We start from the raw sequence: 25,495 nt of genomic DNA, 5'->3' as shown, positions 1-25,495 counted from the left end.
GGTCGGAGGAAAGTAGTAGTGGGGATTGGAAAGGGGCCTCTAGTTTGACATTTTAAAATTAAAATAATGATACAAGTAAGAGTCTGTAGTTTGATATGAACTAGATTAAGATCCTTTAAATCTGCTCTGCACTTAAATGTGTTAAAAATAACAAAAAAAAAGCTCACTCACCATAGACTATGACAGTTGCAGTTGTGCTTTTCCTCTTGGCAACAATGTTTTTGGCGACACAGGTATAATTTGCAGTATCTGAGAGGCGAGCCTGCTTTATGATGAGGTTGTGATCAATAGTAATATAGAAATTCCGATCTTCAACTGGATCAATTATGTCTTCATTTTTCAGCCATTCCACCTAAAGATGCACAAGAAGATATACATTCCTGTTATGGATGCCTTGATCCATGCTTGTGTTTTGTCACATGTATTACACTGTTCCATGCCATGAACTTCTGCAAACTGATTGGAAGTAACTTGCTGAGGTCATGTTGAGAATCACTCACTTGCCAAACATGCTGATTCTGTCTGTACTATATTATTCTCAAATGTCAATGAACCAATTGGGAAATACAGTGTTCAAATTGTTTTCACTCTGCCCTGCAGGCAGGAACAGGGGAATGCGTACTGCCAAGTTCAGAACCCAATCAAAAATAATAGGCTAAGCATTTCAAACTGAACTCAAACCTTTTTGCTATTTGATTTGTTTACTCTTGGTAACTTACCTGCTGCTTTTCAGAAAAGAATATAAGGACTATACAAAAAGTTCAAAAGACATCGTGGACATCATGTTGCTCTAATAAAACAAGATTTGGATGATATATGTGTAGCCTTGCTGAAACATTGTGGACTAAATTTCTCCAAAATGCACTTTATAATGTAGCAAAACACATACTTGGAGATACATCTAAACCAAACTATTTTGGGGAGAAAAATAGTTTTTTCTATCAACCCACAATACAATACAAATAGCTGATTACTTATATTCAAATCTCTTCTTTTGTACATTACTAGTATTTAAATTTTTGGCTCATGTGTTGCTTTTGGAGAACTCAACCTCAGGTGCAGCTATTCAAAACTATTATTTCTTCTATGTAAGTAATACCAGTGTAGCAACCATGATGTTATCTTTATGGATAAAAGGAAAGGAATATACCTGTATAAACTGGCCTTATGGAGGACAAACTATTTCTTGTTGTAAACTGCTTTGTTTTTTGTTTGGCTATGCACATATTTTTCCATAAAGCAAAACAACATTGATATTTACCAAACTTAAACTTTCCTATTGCATTATCTTACAGGTAGATACATGTAACCTTTCATGGTAGGGAGTCAATAGTGATGCCATTTTCAACATCTTAAGGAGCTTTTCCAACACCACAAGGAGTCTGGAAATTAATCTCTAAATCTGCAGTGGGTTTGATGTTGTTGCACAACTCTAAATTATATCTAGTGCAGGACTCTAAAATAATGCTCCTTAAATCTTTAATGAGAGAGTAAAAGGAAAACCAACAATCCTGAAACAAAAAGACACATAATGATGCTGATAAGAGCAACTATTTGTAATACGTAATTTTGAAATAGCCAAACATTCTTGAACTTTGCACTATTAATAGGAAGAATAGAATAGACATCTATCTACCTAGACCAGTAGATGTTTCAAATGTGCATTTGTTTTTCAAATACAAGCTGCATATTGAGTCAAGGGCCATGCCTGGATGTATGTAATGGTATACACATACTCTCTGGACCTCTATTTTTTCAAAGTTTAGCCCTGTGCTTGAATAATATGATCTCACTGGAAGTGTAAGGAGAAAGTAGCAGAATTCATACTATTTTTATTAGTTAAAGATAATACACTCAAAAACTCACTGCCATGGAGTTGGATCTGACTCATAGTGACCCTTCCTTGGGTTTCTGAGATGGTATCACTACGGAAGTAGATTGCCCAATCTTTCTTCCGGGGAGTGGCTGGTGAGTTTAAACTGCCAGCTCTATACAAAGAAGACATTATTTTTTATTCTGATTTCTGCCTAGCTTATCCATGTTATTCTATCAAAGCGAGAGTTGTACTTCAAGAAGATACTGTTGCACTCAAAAGGTCTTGAATCCCTTTTACCCTTTCTGTGAGTCTCTCTCCCAAGCTTACTTTTCTTTCAAGGACCCATATCTACTACTTTTCTTTGGAGGATGGCCTCCAGACTGCAGTACTGCACTCTCTTTGCCTGGATGTACCCAGGAATTCACAACTTCCCCCACAATAAACCAGTTGTTGTCGAGTTGATTTTGACTCATGGTGACACCATGTGTGTAACAGTGGAAATGTGCTGCATCCAGTTTCCAATTGTTGATCTTTCAGAAGTAGATCACCAGACCTTTCTTCTGAGGTGTCTCCACGTGGACAGGGACCTCAAACCTTTGTGTTAGCAGCTAAGTGCATTAACCATTTGCAACACCCTGGGACTTCTCACCCCACAATAGCCTTTAGTCACTGACTCATGAGTGCTGAAGTATGCCTTGGGTGCAGTTGGGCCATAATCAGAGCTTTCTGTTTCTAGTTCCCTTGAGGAGATCAGGCTAATGCTACTCTTCCTGAGAATTTTCCTGAAATTGCAGTCCTCCTTGGTTTCTTCTTTTCTATCCTGCTTGTGCCATTCACTTATGGGCCTTTTTTGGGAGCACTTCCTTAAAAGGCACTGGCATTCAAATCTTTGGTTCATGGTTTGCTTCTGGAAACCCTAACCTGTCTCAGGACCGTTCCGAATGATTGTTCCTTCTATGTAGATAATATAAATTCAAGAACAGTGATATATTAATCATAAAAGGCATAAAGTGATCCCAATGGATATTACAAACCACTTGTTTATTTGAAGAGTTTATTACATAGAAGAAAGACAATCTGCACAGTTGACAAAAGATTTAAAGAGAGTTACACAGGATTATTGGGCATATGATCTTTACTTTCTATACATAACTCCACATTTTCCTTGGGGGCCTGTCATCAACATTGTAGCACTGATTATGTCCTGAGTTCTGAGGGGCCCCAACAGCACTGTGGAGGCCGCAAGAGTCCTGTAGAGGGGTACTGACCTTCTCCCTTAATTACTGTTTTAACCAGAGATGTTTAGCTTTTATCTGTTTCCATTTTGGACATGATTGCCTGTGTTTAAGTTCTACAGCTAGAACATAGCTGTACGAAGGAAGAGAGGATCCTCAGGTTTCTGGAAACACCCCTATGGTTGCCTAAACCTTAGTATTCACAGTCTTTCCCTAATTCTCTGATGGAGAACGTTATCTCTATGAGAAGCTCAGATCAGGACTCCACGTCCCCCACACCTTCTGCACTAGAATCCCCATTCTGCTCTGGACATCCCTGTCTCTCTCCTTTCTCCAAACTCCTGAAATATTTCCATACTGCATTGGGATACAGCAGAAACATTCCCCAAAATGTCAACTTCTTTTTAGGTTGTTTCCTTCACCTTTTCTCTAACTAAAACCTAGTTCTTCCTGATGCCAATATTTCTTCTGGAGTCCTCTTAAGTATCAAATATTTGATCTCCCAAATCCTATATCCCACTGGGTATGGGTGATTTGGGGTCCTCCTTTCTCCATATTGTCTATTTTAGACCATTGTCCCCAAACAACTCTGTTTGGAATCTCAAAAGGTCAAATCATGGCACCCATTTTCTGTATTTTTTGTAGTCATGTACAGACCTTTGAGCTGACGGTCATTTTATTGACCATAATTTTTGTCATAATTTCTGATGTCTTTTTTAAAAAATTCAGGTAAAGTTCACATAAGATAAAATTAACCACTTTAAAGTGAATAATAGAGTTCTAGTGGTTGTGTGGAGCTCTGGTAGCATAGTGCCTAAGGCACTTGACTGCTAACCAGAAGGCTGGTGGTTCAAACCCACCAGCCCCTTCTCAGAAGGAAGGTTGGGCACGGAAGGAAGGTTGGGCAATCTACTTCTGTAGTGATATCACATTGGAAACCCAAGGGAGGGTTGCTATGAGTCGGGTCTGACTCGAGGGTACATAACAACAACAACAACAGTGGTTGTGCAACCACTACCATTATCTACTTCCAAAACATTTCATCACCCCCAAAAGGAAACCCTGTACCAACTAAGCAAGTGCTAGGGATTGCCTCAGCCCTTGAGCTCCTAGCAACCACCATTGCGCCTTCAATCCCTATGTTTTCATCTGTTCAGGTTATTTCACATAAATGCAATCAGACAAGATGTAAATTTTCCCTCTCTTCTTTCACTTTAGCATAATGTTTCTGATATTAATCCACAGTATATTATCATCAGTACTTTATTCCTTTTTATGGCTGAATAATATTCTATCATTTGTATATTCCACTTTAAAAAAAAAAATCCATTCTACTGCTGATGGACATTTGGGTTGTTTCCACCTTTTGGCTATTATAAATAGTGCTTCTATGAACATGCATGTTCATGTATTTGAGTAGTTGTCTTCAAATATTTTAGGGTATATACCTAGGCATGGAATTCTGATGAGTTTAGCACCTACAAAGAGGGTACATCTTATACCTCAGTTCCTTGACCCTCCCTTCATCAATGACCTAGGCCTTTTCTTTACCTAAATCATTCACTCCCAAGGGCATATATTCTAGACCAGATGTTTTCAACCATGGCTTTTCATTGAATAACTTGGAAAAACATTTCCAATGAACTGATGTGAAAACTAACCCAGAGCAACTCTGACTCCCTTGGTCTAGAGTGGTCTGTTGTTGTTGTTGTTAGGTGCCATTGAGTCATCTCTGACTCATAGCAACCCTATGCACAGCAGAACGAAGAACTGCGAGGTCCTGCAGCAGCTCTGTGATCCCTGCTGTACTTGAGCCCATGGCAACAGTCACTGTGTCAATCCATCTCATTGAGGGCCTTCCCCTCCTTTGCTGACCCTGCACCTTACCAAGCATGACATCCTTTTCCAGCGAATGGTCCCTTCTGACAACATGACCAAAGGTAGGTGAGACAAAGTCTGTCCATTCTCGCTTCCAAGGAGCATTCCGGCTGCACTTCCTCCGGAACAGATCTGTTAGTTCTTTTAGCACTCCATGGTAATTTCACCATTCTTTGCCAACACCACAACTCAAAAGCATCAATTCTTCTTCGTTCTTCCTTATTCATTGTCCAGCTCTCACATGCATGTGAGGTGATTGAAAATATCATGGCTTCTGTCAGGCGCACCTTAGTCCTCAAGGAGACATCTTTGCTCTTCAGCACTTGAAAGAGGTCCTTTGTAGCCCACTTGCCCAGTGCTATATGTCGTCTAATGTCCTGACTGCTGCCTCTATTGGCATCGATTATAGAACCAAGCAATGTGAAGTCTTTGACGGCAATCTTTTCTCATTCATTGTGATGATGCTTCCAGGTCCAGATGTGAGCATTTTTGTTTTCTTTATATTGAGATGTAATCCGTACTGCAGACTGTAGTCTTCAATCTTCATCAGTAAGTGCTTCAAGTCATCCTCACTTTCAGTGAGCAAAGTTGTGTCATCAGTGTATCACAAGTTGTTAATGAGTCTTCCTCCAATCCTTATGCCATGTTCTTCTTCATATAGTTCAGCTGCTTGGATTATTTGCTCAGCATATAGATTGAATAAGTATGGTGAAAGGATACAAGCCTGATAGACACCCTTCCTGATTTTAAACCATGCAGTGTCCCCTTGTTCTGTTTGAATCACAGCCTGTTGGTCTATATACTAGTTCCTCATGAGTACAATTAAGTGTCCTGGAATTCCCATTCTTCTCAGTGTTATCCACAATTTGTTGTGATCCACACAATCAAATGCTTCTGCATAGTCAATAAAACACAAGTAAACATATTTGTGGTATTCTTTGCTTTGAGCTAAGATTCATCTGAAATCAGCAATGATATCCTTTGTTCCACGTCCTTTTCTGAATCCAGCCTGCACCTCTGGAATTTCTCTGTCAATATACTGCTGCAACAATTTTTGAATTATTTTCAGTAAGATTTTACTTGCTTGTGATGTTAATGAGATTGTTTGATAATTTCCACATTCTGTGGTATCATCTTTCTTTGGAATGGCCAAAGTAGCTGTTGAGCAGGTAGCTGTCTTCCAAATCTCTTGGCAGAATCGAGTGAGTGCCTCCAGTGGGACATCTGTTTGTTGAAACATCTCAATGGGTATTTCGTCAATTCCTGGAGCCTTGTTCTTCATCAATTCCTTTAGTGCAGCTTCGACTTCTTCCTTCAATACCATTGGGTCTTGATCATACGCCACCTCCTGAAATGGATGAAGATTGACCAGTTCTTTTTGGCACAGTGACTCTGTGTATTCCTTCCATCTTCTCTTGATACTTTCTGCATCATTCAATATTTTGCCCATAGAATCTTTCAATATTGCAACTCAAGGCTTCATTTTTTTCCTCAGTTATTTCATCTTGAGAAATGCTGAGCATATTCTTCCCTTTTGGTTTTCTAATTCCAGGTCTTTGAATATTTCCTTATAGTAACTGGCTTTGTCTTCTTGAGCTTCTCTTTGAAATCTTTTGTTCAGCTCTTTTATCTTGTCATTTCTTCCATTTGCTTTAGCTACTCTCCGTTCCAGGGCAAGTCTCAGAGTCTCTTCTGACATCCATTTTTGTCTTCCTTTCTTGTCTTTTTAATGACCTCTTGCTTTCTTCATGGATGATGTTCTTGATATCATAACACAATTCTTCTGGTTTTCGGTCATTGGTGTTCAATGCATCAAATCTATTCTTTAGATGGTCTCTAAATTCAGGAGGGATATACTCCAGGTCATATTTTGGCTCTTGTAGACTTGTTTTAATTGTCTTCAGCTTCAACTTGAACTTGCATATGAGTAGTTGATGGTCTGTTCCACAATCAGCTCCTGGCCTTCTTTTGGCTGAAAATATTGAGCTTTTCCATTGCTTTTTGCCACAGATGTAGTCAATCTGGTTCCTGTGTATTCCACCTGGTGAAGTCCACGTGTATAGCCACTGTTTGTGTTGTTGAAAAAGGTATTTGCAATGAATAAGTCATTGGTCTTGCAAAATTCTATCATGCAATCTCTAGCATTATTTCTGTCACCAAGGCCAAATTTTCCAACTACTGGTGATTATTATCTGTTTCCAACTTTTACAATCCAGTCACCAGTGACAATTAACACATCTTGATTGCATATTTGGTCAATTTCAGACTGTAGAATTTGATAAAAATCTTCAATTTCCTCATCTTTGGTTTTGCTGGTTGGTGCATAAATTTGAATAATAGTCGTATTAACTGGTCTTCCTTGTAGTGGTATCCTATCGCTGACAGCATTGTTCTTCAGGACAGATCTTCAAACATCCTTTGTGATGAATGCCACACCATTTCTCTTCAAATTGTCATTCCTGGCATAGCAGATCATATGGCTATCTAACTCAAAATGGCTAAAACCAGTCCATTTCAGCTCACTAATGCCTAGGATATCAATCTTTATGCATTCCATTTCAGTTTTGACAACTTTCAATTTTCCTAGATCCATACTTCATACATTCCATGTTCCTATTATTAATGGATGTTTCCAGCTGTTTCTCCTCAATTTGAATTGTGCCATGTCAGCAAATGGATGTCTGGAAAGCTTTAGTTTATCCATATCAGTAAGGTCTGTTCCACTTGATAATTATGATGATGCAGCTCTTTCCTAGTCATATTTTGAAAGTCTTCTGATCTAAGGGGCTCGTTCTCCTGCACTGTATTGGATAATGTTTCTGGGCTATTTATAAAGTTGCACAGTAATGTATCAGACAGTGTTTCTGCTATTCATAAGGTTTTCCCTGGCCAATTCTTTGAGAAGTGGATGGCCTCTTCCTTCTCAGTCTGTCTCAGTCTGCAAGCTGCATTGAAACTTGTGCATCATGTCCAACCCTGCTGGCACTTGAAACACTGGTGGTGCAGCCTCAAGCCTCACAGCAACATGAAAGCCACAATAGTATGACAAACTGACAGACAAGTTTGCCTGCTTAACTTTTTGAAACCTCTCTGCCCTCCCCTTACCTGGATCCCTGGCTATTGCTCTGTTCAGTCATGCCCTTTGGTTTCTCTTTCCTCACTTTCCTAGCAGGTGGGGGTGGTGTCTGGGTCCCTCCCCTTACCTGGATGCCTGGAAGCTGCTCTGCTCTATCATCCCCCTGACTTCTCTTTCCCCTGCTTTCCTGGCTGGTGGGTGTGGGGCCTGGGACGCTCCCTTACCTGAATCCCTGGCTGCTGCTCTGTTCTGTCATACCCTCTGGCTTCTCTTTCCCCCACTTTTTTTCTAGAGTAGTCTAGAATCAGTATTTTATAAACTTCCAAGGTGATTCTGACTTTCTGCTTTCATTAAGAAACAACACTCTAGATCAGTGTTTTTCAAAATGAGATCTCTAGACAAGCAGCAACAGCATCATTTGGAGCTTGACAGGAATTCAGAATCTCAGGTCCTGACTTTCCCAAACTTACTGAATCGAAATGTATATTGTAATAAGAACTCCAGGGGATTTATATATATATATATATATATATATATTAAAGGTTGAGAACCACTGGTCTAGCTATTGTCCTTACTGCTAACTGCAAACTTTCCAGAAACCCAGTTCCAATCATTGTCTTTTTACCCCTTCCTTCTTACTCTCTCTCAAAACCTTGTTTCAACAGTCCTTTGTGAGCACCTTCAATCTATTGATTTTACCAAGTTTATCTCATTCCCTTCATGTTCCCCCTTCCCTCTTTACCAAGTTAAATTCCAATGTCTAATTTTATTAACAGTCACTTGCATAATGCTTCTTCATTCCTCTCTCATTTCAAGTATTCACTTGGTCACTATTCTCTTATACCACATCTGTCCCCTTGAAGTGGAACATGGTTGTGCACAGCTGTGTTGAGTGGGCTCATTTTAAATTCATGACAACAGAACTCAACTGGGCTCTTAATTCTCCTGAGAAATCATACTCTATTTTCATCATCTATTCACTCTCCCACTCTTCTAGACAACCATTTCACACCTTCTCTTCTTTCCTTAAACACTACCTCCTCTTTCATCTTCACTTTCAGCTAATGACCAAGATTTGTACATCACTGAGAAAACTGACAATTATAAGAGACCTTCCAAAACTCCCACTACTCGCCCCACCTACCCTTCTTCTGCACCCTCTTTCTTGCCACAGGATAAACTCTCTGTGCTTCTACCAAAAGTCACCTTTTATTTGTAATCTGCTTTCCATTCCCTTTCTCATATTTAAGGGCAGTCCCAGCAATTCTCCTATTCTCTCCTAAATCCTTAATTTTCCCCTTGAGGCCGAATTATTTCTATCAGCAAACAAACATGCTGCTATTTTTCACAACTTAAAATAAAAGCCCTCTCCACCCCATTTCTGCCTCTATTCACCCCACATTTCTTTGCTTGCTTTACACAACTTCTTGAAATAGCTGTTTATACCTGTTTATACTTATTGTCTTCAATTTTTGTCATCTTAACCTCTACTGAACCTGTTTGGACCTGGCAGTCACCTCCACAATACCACCATAACTGTTATTTTCAATGTGACCAATTACATCCATTTTGTCAAATTTAATAGTGAGGACTTAGTCCTCAGCTTACTTGACTTATCAGTAATATATTCAGTCTCGTTTATCTGCCCCTGCTCCTCACTGGTTTCCTTGGACACTGCACTTTCTTGGTGGTTGTCTCCTATCTATCCCACAGAGCTTCCTTGGGTTAATGTTTGTTCCCCTGTGGCCCAGTCCTTGCCCCTCATATTATTTCTATGTTATATCACAGGAACTTCCTTGGTGAGCTCATACAGTCTCATGTACATAACTCCTAAATCTATGTCTACCTCACAGCTCATCCCTGAACTCCAGACTCATATAACAAATTGCCTTATCAACTTCTCACAACCCTTCTTGGTTGTCTTTTTTTAAATTATTATTATTTTTATTTTGTACTTTTATTGTGGTGAAAACATCAACAAGACATTCCCCAACATAACAACTTCCCCATTTACAGCTTAAGGACATTGATGATGTTTTTCAGGTTGTGCCACCATTATTGCCATTCTCTTCCAAAATATTCCACCACCATTACCATAAAGTCAGTGCCCCACAAACAAAAGCTTCCCCTTTCCATTTCCTTCTTACCCCTGGTAACCACTAATGATCTCTGGTTTCTGTATTCTCTCTCTTTGCTTCTTTCAACCTTCCTTCCTTTCCAACCTCCTTCCTTCCTTCCCTCCTTCCTTTCTTTCTTTCTCCAAGCTATCTAGAAATTTAGCCTCCCCCCCAACCCTGGTAAAAACAAAGAAAGTTTCCTTCCATGTGTAAACTTTTCCTTGCCTTTTAAAGTAGTGGACTAATACAATATTTGTCCTTCTGTGAGCGACTTATTTCACTCAGCATAATGTCCTCCAAGTTTACCCACATTATGTAGTGTTTTGCAGATTCTACCTTATTCTACAGCCACTCCTTGGAAGTAAGGTTGGGCAATCCTACTTCTGTAATGATACCGCCTTGGAAACCCTAGGAGGGGTCGCTATGAGTTGAGTCTGACTCGACAGCACACAACAACCACCACCACCACCACAACAACAACCTTATTCTTTAGGGTTCATGCAAACTGTGTGCATGTACCACAGTTTGTTTATCCATTCCTTGGTTGATGGACACATAGGTTGCTATTGTGAATAGTGCTGCAAAGAGCATGGGTGTGCATATATTAGTTTGTGTCATGCTTCTCACTTCTTTAAGTTATATACCTGGTAATGGATTTGCTGGATCAAATGGCATTTCTAATTCCAAGTTTTTAAGAAATCATCATAATCATTTCCACAGTGGTTGTATCATTCTACAGTCCCACCAGCAGTGTATGAGAGTCTCAATCTCTCCACATCCTTACTAGTATTGGTTATTTCCTTTCTTGTTGAACTATGCTATTAATGCTGGGGTGAGATGGTATCTCATAGTTGTTTGATTTTCATCTCTAATGACTAATTATCATGAACATTTCTTCATGTGTTTGTTGGTTGCCTGAATATCGTCTTTGGTGAAGTGTCTGTTCATGTCTTCTGCCCATTTTTTAATTGGATTATTTGTCTTTTTTGGTGTTGAGGTGTTGGAGTTTTCTATAAATTTTAGTGATAAGCCCTTTGCCTGATATGTCATTGCTGAATACTTTTTTTTCCCATTCTGTAGTTTATTTTTTAACTCTTTTGAAGAAGTCTTTTGATGCACTTAAGTGTTTAATTTTTAGAAGGTCCCAATCATCTAGTTTATCTTTTGTTGTTTGTGCATCTTGGGTTATGCTTGATAGCTATTTATGCCATAAAATAGGGTCCCTAAGTTTACCCCTATTTTTTCTTTGATGAACTTTATAGTTTTAGGTTTCATATTTAAGTCTATCTGGAGTTAGTTTTTGTGTATGGTATGAGGTATGGATCTTGTTTCATTTTTCTTCAAACAGATATCCAGCTTTGCCAACACCATTTGTGTAAGAGACTATCTCTTCCCCATTTAATGGATTTTGGCCCTTTGTCAAAGATCAGCTGACCATAGGTCAATGGACCAATTTCTGGGTTCTCAATTCTGCTCCGCTGGACTATGTGTCTGTTGTACTAATATTAGGCCCTTTTGACAACTGTGGCTGTGTAGTAGATTTTGAGATCTGGGAAGGGGAGACCTCCTACTTTACTCTTCTTCTTCAGTAGTGCTTTGCTTATCTAAGAAAGTCTCTTTCCTTTCCATACAAAATTAGTGATTTTTTTTCTGTGTCTTTAAAGAGTGTTGATGGAATCTTGATCTGGATTGCATTGAATGTATAGATTGCTTTAGGTATTATTGACATTTTCACAATGTTAAATTTTCCGATCCATGAGTGTGGTATGTTCTTCCAGTTATATGTAGCTCCCTGATAGTTTCTTGAAGTGTTTTGTCGTTTTCTTCGAGTAGGTCTTTTGTGTTCATGGTATGATTTATTCCTATGTATCTTATCTTTTTGGGACCTATTGGAAATGATATTGATTTCCTTATTTCTTTTTCAAAGATGTTTTTGCTGGTGTAGAGGAATCCAACTGATTTTTTAAAAATATTTTATTGAAATATAATTTATGTACAATGAAATATACAAAACTAAAGTGACATGGGTCAATGCTTATTTTTTGTTGTTTTGCAGTGTTCCCACCCCTCCCCTCCCATCCCTGATAACCAATGAAGAAAGTTTCCTTCCATATATAAACCTTTCCTTGACTTTTTACAATAATGAACTAATACTATATTTGCCCTTCTGTGATTGACTTATTTCACTCAGCATAATGTCCTCCAAGTTCAACCATGTTAGGCAGTATTTTGCAGATTCTACATTATTCTTTAGTGTTGCATAGTATTCCATTATGTGTATGTACCATAGTTTGGTTATCTATTCTTCTGTTGATGGGCGCCTAGGTTGTTTCCATCTTTTTGCTATTGTAAATAGTGCTGCAATGAACATGAGTGTGCATACATCTGTTCTTGTCCTGGCTTACACTTGTTTAGGATATATACCTAGTAATGGGATTGCTGGGTCAAATTGTATTTCCAACTTTTTAAGGAATTGCCATACTGCTTTCCACAGTCGTCGTATCATTGTACAGTCCCACCATCGGTAAGAGTTCAACTGATTTTGGTATGTTGATCTTGTAATCTGCCGCTATGCTAAATCCTTCAATAAGTCCCAATAGTTTTCTTGCTGAGACTCCTGGGTTTTCTATGTATAGGATCATATCATCAGCAAATAGGGGTATTTCTAATTCTTCCTTACCAATTTGGATGGCTTTGATTTCCCTTTCTTGCCTTATTGCCCTGGCTAGGACTTTCAATGCAATGTTGAAGGTAAGTGGGGATAGAGGGAATCCTTGTCCAACTCCTGTTCACAAGGGGAATGGTTTCAGTCTCTTTCTATTGAGATTAATGTTGACAGTTGTTTTTACATATATGCCTTCTATTATTTTTAGGAATTTCCCTTCTATTCCTATTTTACTGAAAGGTTTTATGAGGAATAGATGTTGGATTCTATCAAATGCCCTTTTCTGCATCTATTGATATGATCATATTATTCTTTCCTTTTTTTTTTTAACTTATGTGATGGATTACACTTACTGTTTTTCTAATGTTGAACTGTCCTTGCATACCTGGTAATCATACCTGGTATGATTCCCATTTGGTCATGATGTATTATTTTTTTTTTATATGTTGCTAGAGTTTATTGGCTAAGATTTTGCTGAATATTTTTTCACTCTTGGTTGTCTTTTCACAACCTCCTGAACTTCCCTTCCAAACTTGCTCCTCTCACAGTCTCACTTATGATAGTTAATGTCAACTCCATCTTTTCTGTTACTTTCACCAAAACTCAGATTTAGCCTTGACTCCTCTCTTGGCCTTTTCAATAGTATTGCAACACATTCAGAATCTGACCTCTTCTTAGCTCCTTGCCACCACTTCCTCCCTGATTTAAGTCACCATTCTTTCCCTCTTCCTTTTTCTTGCTATTGTTAGGTGCCATCGAGTTGTGTCCAACTCATATAACCCTATGCACAACAGAACAAAACACCGCCCAGTCCCGCACTAGCTCCGTGATCATTGCTATACTTGAGCCCTTTGCCACAGCCACTGTATAAATCCATCTCGTTGAGGGCCTCCCCCTTTTTCATCAACCCTCCACCTTCCCAAGCATGACATCCTTTTCCAGGGAATAGTCTCTTCTGATAACATGACCAATTTAGGTGAGATGAAGTCTGGCCATTCTTGCTTCCAAGGGGCATTCCAGCTGCACTTCTCCCAGAATAGATTTGTTAACTCTTTTATCAGTCTATGGTACCTTCAGCATTCTTTGTCAGCACCACAACTCAAAAGCATCAGTTCTTTTTCAGTCTTCCTTATTCATTGTCCACCTCTCATGTGCACATGAGATGACTGAAAATATCATAGCTTATGTAAGGCACACCTTAGTCCACAAGGAGACATCTTTGCTTTTTGATACTTGAAAAAGGTCCTTTGCAGCTGATTTTTCCAGTGCTATATGTCATCTGATGTCTTGACTGCTGCTTCCATTGGTATCAATTATAGAACCAAGCAATGTAACGTCTTTGACAACTTCAATCTTTTCTCCATTTATCATTATGCTGTTTATAGGCCCAGTTGTGAGGATTTTCGTTTCTTTATATTGAGATGCAATCCATACTGCAGACTGCAGTCTTCAATCTTCATCAATAAGTGCTTCAAGTCATCCTTACTTTCAGCAAGCAAAATTGAGTCGTCAGTATAACATAGATTGTCAATGATTTGTCTTCCAATCTTGATACCATGTTCTTCTTATTACAGTCCAGGTTCTCAGATTATTTGCTCAACATATAGACTAAATAAGTGTGATGAAAGGTTACAACTCTGACTGACACCCTTCTTAATTTTAAACCATGCAGTGTCCCCTTGTTCTGTTCAAAGGACAGTCTCCTGGTCTATGGACAGACTTCTCATGAGGACAATTAAGTGTTCTGGCATTCCCATTCTTCTCAATGTTATCCACAACTTGTTACGATTCACACAACTGAATGCTTTTGCATAGTCAATAAAACACAACTAAACATCTTTCTGGTATTCTTTGCTTTGAGCCAAAATTCATCTGACATCAGCAATGAAATCCCTCATTCTATGTCCTCTTCTGAATCCAGCCTGCACCTCTGGAAGTTCTCTGTCAATATACCGCTGCAACCGTTTTGGAATTATCTTCAGTAAGATTTTACTTGCATGCAATATTAATGATATTGTTTGATAATTTCCACATTCTGTGGGATCACCTTTCTTTGCAATGGATATAAATATATATCAGTTGGCCAGGTAGCTGTCTTCAAAATCTCTTGGCAGGGCATCCATTTGTTGAAAGATCTCAATGAGTATTCTGTCAATTCCTGGAGCCTTGTTCTTCATCAATTCCTTCAGTGCAGCTTTGACTTCTTCCTTCAGTTCCACTGGTTTTTGAACATATTCCACCTCCTGAAACGGATGAAGATCGACCAGTTCTTTTTGGTACAGTTACTCTGTATTCTTTCCATCTTATTTTGATGCTTCCTGCAGCATTCAATATCTTGCTCATAGAATCTTTCACTATTGCAACTCAAGGCTTCATTTTTTTTTTCTTAGTTCTTTCAGTTTGAGAAATGCTGAGAGTGTTCTTTCTTTTTGGTTTTATAACTCCAGATCTTTGCACATTTCATTATAGTAATTGGCTTTGTCTTCTCAAGCTGCTCTTTGAGATCTTCTGTCCATCTCTTTTATCTTGTCATTTCTTCCATTTGCTTTAGCTACTCTCCTCCCAAGGGCATGTTTCAGAGTCTCTTCTGACACCATTTTGGTATTTTCTTCTTTTATTGTCTTTTAATGACCTCTTGCTTTCTTCATGGATGATGTTCTTGATGTCATCCCACAATTCTTCTGGTTTTCAGTCACTGGTGTTCAATGCATCAAATCTATTCTTTAGATGGTCAGGAGGGATAAATCAAGATCATATTTTGGCTTTTGTGGACTTGTTTTAATTGTTTTCAGCTTCAACTTGAACTTGCATATGGGCAGTTGATGGTCAGCGCCTGGCCTTGTTTTGGCTGAAGATATTGAGCTTTTCCATCACCTCTTGCCACAGATGTAGTCAATCGGATTCCTGTGTATTCCATCTGGCAAAGTGCACGTGTATAGCCACCGTTTGTGTTGTTGACAAAGGGTATTTGCAATGAATAAGTCGTTAATCTTGCAAAATTCTATCATATGATCTCCAGCATTATTTCTGTCACCAAGGCCAAATTTTCTATTGGTAATTCTTCTTTGTTTCCAACTTTGGCATTCCAGTCACCAGCAATAATTAACACATTTTGATTGTATGTTCGGTCAATTTCAGACTGTAGAAGTTGATAAAAATCTTCAATTTCCTCATCTTTGGCTTTGGAGGTTGGTACATAAATATGAAAAACAGTAATATTAACTGGTCCTCCTTGTAGGCATATGGATATTATCCTATCACTGACAGTATTGTACTTCAGGACAGATCTTGAAACATCCTTTGTGATGTTGTATGCCACACCATTCCTCTGCAAATTGCCATTCCTGGCATAGTAGATCATATGGTTGTCTGATTCAAAATGGCCAAAACCAGTCCATTTCAGTTGACTAATGCCTAGGATATCAATCTTTATGGGTTCCATTTCACTTTTGACAGCTTCCAATTTTCCTAGTTTATACTTTGTACATTCCTTGTTCCAATTATTAACAGATGTTTACAGTTGTTTCTCCTCAATTTGAGTCATGTCACGTCAGCAAATGGAGGTCCTGAAAGCTTTACTTTATCCATAACATTATGGTTGGTTCTACTCTGATGAGGCAGTTCTTTCCCAGTCATATTTTGAGTGCCTTCCAATCTAAGGGGCTCTTCTTCCTGCACTGTATCAGACAATGTTTCTGGGCTATTCATAAAGTTGCTCAGTAATGTATGAGACAATGTTTCTCTGATATTCATAAGGTTTTCCCTGGCCAATTCTTTGAGGTGTGGATGGCCTCTTCCTTCTTCCTAATCTGTCTCAGTCTGTACATTGTGTTGAAACCTGTGCACCATGTGCAACTCTGCTGGTGTTTGAGACACCAGTGGCACAGCCTCAATCCTCACGGCAGCGCACAAGCTACCACAGTATGACAAACTGACAGACAAATTCATCTCCCTTAGCTGTTTGAAATCTCTCTGCCCTCCCATTACCTGGATCCTACCTAGGTCCTGTGGCTTTTATTATCCCCGGCATTCATCTCCATTTCCTGCCACTGGGCTGGGTCCTATCTCCTTTGCCTTACCTGCATCCTACAGCTTTTGTCCTCCCAGTGTTCTCCTCCCTTTCCTGCCTCTAGGAAGGAGCCTGTCTCCCTCCCATTACCTGGATCTTTTGGCTTTTGTCATCCCTGGTGTTCCCTCCCTTTCCTCCTCTGGGGTGGGGCCTGTCTCCCCTTTCCCTCCCAGATTATTGGAACAGTTTCATAATTAATATTTGGTTTTTCCCCTTGTTCTTCAAAAGCCTTTTCTCAGCATAGTAGTGGCAGTCATTCTTAAACCCTAATTCGTATCATGCTGCACTGCATCTCAAACCCCACAATATCTCTATATCTTTTTCAGTGTAAAGGAGCTCTGGTGGCGTAGTGCCTAAGGCATTTGACTGCTAACTGGAAGTTTGGCGGTTCAAACCCACCAGCCATTCCTCGGAAGGAAGGTTGGGCAATCTACTTCTGTAGTGATACTGCCTCGGAAACCCAAGGAGGTTTACTATGAGTTGGATCCGACTCCATGGCAGTGAGTTTGGTTTGGTCTGGTACTCAGTGTAAAAGCCAAAGTCCTTAGAAAGGCTTACAAGGTCCTGAATTCACTTTAGCTACTGACCTCTGATCTTACCTTCTTCACTCTCCCCCTTTCTTATACCTCTTTAGCATACCAGCTTGTTTGCTGTCTCTTATAAGTACCAGGTGTGCTCTGGCCTTGGGGATTTTCAACCTGTTGGTGTGTCTGCCTGGAATAGTCTTTTCCTGAGTAGTGCAAATGGTTAATGTGCTGGGCTGCTAATTGAAAAGTTTTAGGTTCAAAACCATGCAGAGGTGCCTCAGGAAAAAAACATGTGATCTACTTCCAAAAAGTCAGCTACTGAAAACCCTATGAAGCACGATTCTACTCTGACACACGTGTGTTGGGTTGGGAGCAAATGAGTTATTTTTGTTTTGTTTTGTTTGTCTGCATGGTTTTCTCCTTCTTCCCCTCCAGGTCTTTGTTCAGATGTCATCATCTTAGTGAGTCATTTCCTGATCAACCTTTAAAATTGAAACATCTCTCTGCCCAGACCTCCAACCTAACACCCTTCTTTGCTTTGCTTTCTCTACAGCACTTCTTACCATCTTATATACTCTTCTAGTTATTTATTATGTTCCTTAATTTTCTCCACCACCAGTATATAAGCTTCATAAGCCTGGGGATTTTGATTTGATTTTTGATCATTGTTGTATTCCCATGGCATAGAACTGGCATATATAAGAACTTAATTACCATTTGTTAAATATATGAATACAAATAATGTATAGAATGGAATCAAGTCTGCTATACACATTTAACCTCTATAAAGCTGATATTTTGACTGCCAGTATTAATACTAAATATGATACATGAAATATTTATTATTTGAAATACCTATTCTCACTCAATTCATTTAACAGTGGCGTAGTTGTTCTGTTGGAGATTAAGATCACAAATCTGTACTGCCAAAGGTGAAATCCTACAGGAATGGCCTGGTCTCCAAGTTGACTCACAGGAGAAATTAGAAGATAGAAGAAGATCTCTAAAATTATGCCAGGAGACTCCAAATGTTTCACTGGCATTTCCAAATATGAGTCTAAATTGTCCTATGGCCAGTTTGTTCCAGTTAAGACATTTTCAGTATGGGAACATCTCTCCAGACCACACTATATCTATATGTCTGTTGGAAATTAAAAAAAAATAAAGTTTTTCAATAATTATTGCAGTATTTCATTTAGTAAACACAGAGTCTAAGTGATTGTAATAGATTGAGCTTACAGAATGGTTTTCCAATAACTTTACTTTTCAATAAACAAAGAATTAGGCATCTTGTGGATTTCAATTCCATCCCATGAACATTGAGTACCTACTGTATGCCAGGCATAATGCCAAGTGCTGGAGATAAGAGACCATAAGCTAAATGTGTGCTTATTGAGCTCTCTAGAGAAGAAAGATAAACTTATAATCACATAACTACAATAGAGTGTGATAAAGAAACAATGGCAATATGTGCAAAGATGGAGGTAAATTGAGGTTCAGATTATGTGAGAAGAGGGCATTTGAGGAGGAAATGTCTGAACTAATTTCTGAAGGAGGAAAATAAGCAATTTGAAGACAGATGTGGGGAGTGAGGGATGAGGGAAGACATTTCAGGAAGAGGAACCCAATTGTTTCCCAGGTAGCTGCCTGGAGAGTCTGAGCACTGCTATCTGGGAAGAATAGTAAGGATGAAGAAGTTGGCTCTCATGGAATCAAGGTGGGAGGGATATGCCGTGTTAAATTGTCTAGCCTTTACCTGCCATTCCTGCCATCCAGTGAAAAGCTTAAAGTGAAGAGATAAAATGTCATTTTAATTTAAGAATGACTGTTTCCTGGTGGACCAAAGGGAGGCATATTGGAAGGAGGTCTGTTAAAAAGCTATTACTACAGAAGACAAATTCATGAAAACACCTTTGTCATAACCCAACACCCTGAAGGAATGAGTAGCTGGGTGTGGAGGCTCAGGACTATAGTCTCAGGAGACACTAAGGTCAATTGGCATAACATTGTCCATAAAGACAATCTTCTATATCCTACTTTGGTGAGTAGCCACTGGGGTCTTAAAAGCTTGTGAGTGCCCATCTAAGGTGCAACTACTGGTCTCTCCTCGTCTGGAGCAAAGAAGAGTAAAGAAAATCAAAGATGCAGAGCTCAATTAGTCCAAAGGACTAATGGAGCATGTGAATCCCAGCCTACATGACCCTGAGACCAGAAGAACTAGATGGTGCCTGGCTACCACAGGCTGACTGCTCTGAAAAGGATCACAATAAAAAATCCAGGATAGAGTGGAAGAAAACATGGGAGAAAACTCAAATTTATTAAAAAAAACAAACAAACAGGTTTACTGGTCTGATTGAGGACTAGTAGAACCCTGGAGACTATGGCCATTAGACATTCCTCAAGGTAGAAATTGAACTTAACCCCTGTGACTCAACTGGTAGCCAAACAATAGATAGATGTCAAAGTGAACAGTAATATCAGGAGGCTATACACTCATTAGAACAATCAAGTATATGAGATTAAGAGTACAGTATTTGCCCAAGGATACAGCCAGGAAAGCAGGAAAGGATAGGCAGGAAGAACAAAGGGAAGGGGTAGGCATAAGGAGGAAGGGGTAAGAATGCTGTTGCAGTTGGGGACTGCAATAATAAATGTCACAAAACAGAAGGTATATGGATTTTTTGTAGAATGGAAAATCAATTTGCTCCATAAACTTTCACCCAAATTACAATTAAAAAAAAAAGCAGGAAGGTGACCTACGTTTAACCAATAAGATGTGTTTGAGTGAGACTTCAATTCAGAAGCAAATAACATTGTCAGAGGCTGGAAAATGGCCCCTGGAGGCCAAAGAAAAAAGCTATTGCTAGAGTCCTGGTGGTAGATCCTAAAGTGTGAACACGGGAGTGGCAAGTAGGGGTGGAGAGAAAAGAACAGGTTCAGAAAGAAATTTGAAGGGACAACGGGTGAGGCAAAAGTGTTGATTATGCTTGGAAAGGAAGAAACAAGAGGGATTTCTTTATAGTCTCTTGTGTGGGAGACTTTGTGTGGGTTAGAAATAAAGGAAGAAGAGGCTGAAAGGGTAATGAGTTCAGCAATGGCTGATCCTAAGTCTTCATAAAAGGTAGCACAACATAGTTTTGACCACACCTAAGTTGGTCAAAATTCCCATTATTTCAATGGACAGAGTGAACATTTTTACTTTTAAAATTCTGAAATACTCAGGACAAAAAAAAAAAAAAAAGGTCCTGACTTCTTCTACTACCCTAAGAGCAGCTCTCTCTTAACACTAAGAACTGAACACATATATATATTAAGGTATTTGCAGAGCCAGGGAGGCTAAAACAAAATATCTTCCTATTTTGACTTAGACAAAAATCATAAAGTTTTAAATGAAAACTTGAGGAGAAGATACATGGATGGGAAATTAATGTGTAAGAAGAATTTGGTTTATCACAGTAGGGATTGTCTAAATCAACAAGGGAAATCAATACAGAGCCATAACACAATTTAAAGTATGTATAAGAGATATTCTTTTTTTTTGAAATGTTTCTAAAACTTTACCACCATATAAAATGACTCTCTTCCACTTGAAAGAACACTCTTTTACATAAACTGTATTAAATTATTAAATTGTAAGAAACAATACAAAACTTTTGATGTGCTAGAATTTTATTGTACGGAATAATAAGGAGTAAATTGTGATGCTATTTGTCAATTCTGAATAATCAGCAATCAGTACTCTGGTCTGGCTCCTAAATTCTGTTACTATCCTGGTCATTCCAATGCTTCTTGTTCGTTTGACCCATGGTCTCAGCAATGCTCCCAATCCTCACACCCATTTAGCAAACTGATTTATACAAGGATGAAGTCTTTCTGAGAAGTTATTTTTAGCTATGCATAAAACATGCACAAAGAGAGAAAAATAAGTTTGAGTTTAGAAAACAATAAAAGGCTTCAAGCATAAACCATGACTTGTTGTCATGGTAGCAATGACGCAAAGTTCAGTTTCTGTCTTTTGAGCTCAGTAACTACACCCTTTTCAATAATTTGGGTCATGTTTGAAGTAATTTAATCAAGAATTTATAAAAACAGGGTATTTTATTAACAGGTAATACAAGTAGTTGCAAGGCAACATTAAAATGACTTATTTGCATATTCTGTTATGATTAGTGTTGATTAATCCTCATTGTGTGCAATTGAGAATTTTATTAAAGGAACAGTTCTTAATGTAACGGGTTAGAGGGAGACTGGAGCCAGGTGGCCTGGGTTCAGAAGGGAATTTTTTTTTCCATTTCTGGGCTAATGTTTAAGCCTCCCTTGGGTAAGTTTCTTATCCTGTCTGTACCTCTGTACCTCAGGGTCCTTATGTATAGATCATTCCATAAGATTTTCTTTTTAAAAAAAATTCCATTTAGAAATTATAAGATCTTTTTTTTGCATATAAATTGACACTTTTTTTAATTGTGGTAAAAGCATACAACATAAAATTTGCCTTTTCAACCATTTTAAGTATATAATTTAGTGGCATTCATATATTCACAACATTGTGCAACCGTAACCACTATCTGTTTATAAACCATTTTCATTAGCTAAACAGACACTCTGTACCAATTAAGCATTAGCTTCTTATTACCACCCTCTCTCCTGAGCCCAATGAGACCGTTAATCTGTTTTTCTTCTCTCTTTGCCTATTCTAGATATTTCATATAAGTGAGATTCTAGGGTATTTGTCTTTTTGTGTCTGCCTAAAACAGCATAAAGTTTTCCGGGTTCATTCATGTCATACTGTGTATTAGAACCTCATTTCTTTTTATGGATAAATACTATGCCCAAGTTTATCAAGAATCAAATGAATTAATACAGACAACTCTTAGTGCCTGGCATACAGCAAGTATTCTAAAATTATTATTAATATTAGCTTAAGGATGTACTAGAAGGAGGTCGGACAAAACCCAAACAACTCTAGAAAATAAAAATGACATTAATCTAAAAACAAGAAAGAAAAATTTTGTAATGTCTAGTTCTTATAGCCCTCACCGTCATTTCTACTGAGATGAAGTCCACTCACTATTAGATTACCACTGTTGAAGGTTGTACTAGAGATACATAAGTGATTCAGAAGTAAATTGACCAATCTAGTTTGCATGCTAAACCTAAATACATATTTCCATTTAAACTCTAGGAATCCATAATTCTACAGATGTCATTAGCATGTTTTTGTTTTACAGAGATTATAACATTTTAATCAATCTGTACAGATACTAGTTTCTAATTCTCTTGGATTATAAACAAATCATCACACAACATTAATTTTTAAAAAGTATGGATAGAACAACTTTCAATCAAATACATTTTACCAAAGTAAGTCTGAGAAATATTCACTATTGTACATGGTAATAAAGCATAAACTCTATATATTTTATATGCTAATAGTAACTTTACCAAGGAGCTCTGGTGATGTAACGCCTAAGGCATTTGACTGCTAACCAGAAGGTTGGTGGTTGAAACCCACAAGCCACTCGGCAGAAGGAAGACTGGGCAATCTACTTCCATAAAGATTTACAGCCTTGGACACCCAATGGGGGTTGCTGTGAGTCAGAATCGACTCAATGGCAGTGAGTTTTTTGTTTGTTTGTTTGTTGTTTGTTTTTTGAATACCTTCATATAGACCATCCACCTTTTTACAATTTTTCTTCTGCCTTGTGAGTTTTCCAGTTTTTCTCCTGTTATTTCTTAAGTTAGTCCTCATTCCAAAAAAAAACTAAACTCACTAACATCAAGTCAGGATCCCACTCATAGTGAGTTTCCCTCCTTAGGTTTCCTAGGCAGTATCACTACAGAAGTAGATTGCCCAATCTTCCTTCTGAGGAGTGGCTGGTGAGTTTGAACCACTAACCTTCTGGTTAGCAGTCAAATGCCTTGAACACTACATCACTAGAGCTCCTCTAGTTTCCCTTTTAATGACATCAGCCTCTAGCCCACTCCATACAAAACTGTAATAATAGCTTTAACACCTTTACTCAAGTCTCCAAGAGACAGAATTTCCTTCCAGGCAGCTCTGTTCTTCTTTCTACCCCCAAATCTAAGAGCTGCCTTCTCTGCTTCTCTTCCACAGACAGGACAAAGAGAATAGTCTAAAAGGAAATAAGAGGTAGATATTATGGGCTTGGGTTGTTGTTGTTAGATGCCGTCGAGTTGTTTCTGACTCATAGCAACCCCATGCACAGCAGAACAAAACACCGCCAATCCCGTGCCAGCTCTATGATCCTTGCTATATTTGAGCCCACTGTTGCAGCCACCATGTCAATCCATCTTGTCGAAGGCCTTCCCCTCTTTCGTCGACCCTCCACCTTATCAAGCATGACATCCTTCTCCAGGGAATGGTCCCCTCTGACACCATGACCAAAGTAGGTGAGACAAAGTCTGGACATCCTCGCTTCCAAGAAGCATCTCAGCCACACTTCCTCCATGACAGATCTGTTAGTTCTTTGGGCAGTACATGGTACCTTCAGCATTCTTCACCAGCACCACAACTAAAAGCATCAATTCTTCCTTGGTCTTCCTTATTCACTGTCCAGCTCTCACATGCATATGAGGCAGTTGGAAATATCATGGCTTGTGACTGGCACACCTTAGTTCTCAAGGAGACATCCTTGCTCCTCAGCACTTGAAACAGTTCCTTCTCAACCAACCTTCCCAGTGCTACATGTTGTCTAATGTCCTGACTGCTTCTTCCATTGGCATCAATTGTAGAACCAAGCAATGTGAATTCTAGGGCAACCTCAATCTTTTCTCCATTTATCGTGATGCTGATTATTGGAACAGTTGTGAGGTTTTTTGTCTTCTTTATATTGAGATGTAATCCATACTGCAGACTGTGTTCCTCAATCTTCATCAGTAAGTGCCTCAAGTCATCCTCACTTTAGCAAGCAAAGTTGTATCGTCTGCGTATCTCAGGTTGTTAATGATTCTTCCTCCAATCCTGATGCCATGTTTTTCTTCATATAGTCCAGCTTCTCGGATTATTTGCTCAGCATATAGATTGAATAAGTGTGGGGAAAGGATACAACCCTGACACACTCCCTTCCTGATTTTAAACCATGCAGTGTCCCCTTGTTCCGTTCGAACGACAGCCTCCTTGTCAAGGTACAGGTTCCTCATGAGTACAATCAGGTGTTCAGGAATTCCCATTCTTCTCAATGTTATCCATAATTTGTCATGATCTACACAATCAAATGCCTTTGCATAGTCAATAAAGCACATATAAACATAGTTCTGGTATTGTTTGCCTTGAACCGAGATCCATCTGACAGCAGCTATGATATCCCTTGTTTCACGTCCTCTTCTGAATCCGGCTTGAACCTCTGGAAGTTCTCTGTCACTATACTGCTGCAACCGTTTTTGAATTATTTTCAGTAAGATCTTGCTTGCGTGTGATAGTAATGATATTGTTCTATAATTTCCACATTCTGTGGGATCACCTTTCTTTGGAATGGGTACAAATATGGATCTTTTCCAGTCAGTTGGCCAGGTAGCTGTCTTCCAAATCTCTTGGCATAACCGAGTGAGTGCCTCCAGTGTGGCATCCGTTTGTGAAATATCTCAATGGGTATTCTGTCAATTCCCGGAGCCTTATTCTTCGCCAATTCCTTCATTGCAGCTTCGACTTCCTCCTTCCGTACCATTAATTCTAGATCATATGCCACCTCCTGAAATGGATGAAGATCGACCAGTTCATTTTGGTACAGTGACTCTGTATTCTCTCCATCTTCTTTTGATGTTCCCTGCATCATTCAATATTTTGCCCTTGGAATCTTTCAATATTGCAACTCGAGGCTTAAATTTTTCAATTCATTCAGCTTGAGAAATGCCAAGTGTGTTCTCCCCTTTTGGTTTTCTAACTCTAGGTCTTTGCACATTTCATTATAGTAATTGGCTTTGTCTTCTTGAGTTGCTCTTTGAAATTGTTGGTTCAATTCTTTTATCTAGTCATTTCTTCCATTTGCTTTAGCTACTCTCCACTCAAGGGCAAGTTTCAGAGTCTCTTCTGTCATCGATTTGGTCTTCTCTTCTTTTGTTGTCTTTTTAGTGACCTCTTGCTTTCTTCAGGAG

General features: G+C 38.8%; 1 protein-coding gene across 1 annotated transcript in view; it reads right to left on the bottom strand.

Annotated features, from left to right (window-relative positions):
- The window catches only part of UNC5C (unc-5 netrin receptor C), a 585,103-nt gene that overhangs the window by 107,448 nt on the left and 452,160 nt on the right, over window positions 1–25,495 (bottom strand). The window contains exon 5 of the mRNA XM_007946393.1: window positions 172–352. Within this exon, the coding sequence (XP_007944584.1) occupies window positions 172–352 (181 nt within the window). The remainder of the gene's footprint in view (window positions 1–171; window positions 353–25,495) is intronic.

This window comes from Orycteropus afer, unplaced genomic scaffold (assembly GCF_000298275.1).
Source record: "Orycteropus afer afer isolate SDZICR_OR568_19922 unplaced genomic scaffold, OryAfe1.0 scaffold00159, whole genome shotgun sequence".
NCBI lineage: Eukaryota > Metazoa > Chordata > Mammalia > Tubulidentata > Orycteropodidae > Orycteropus > Orycteropus afer.
Note: the sequence above shows the minus strand (reverse complement) of the source record. Positions and strands in the feature narration are given on the sequence as shown.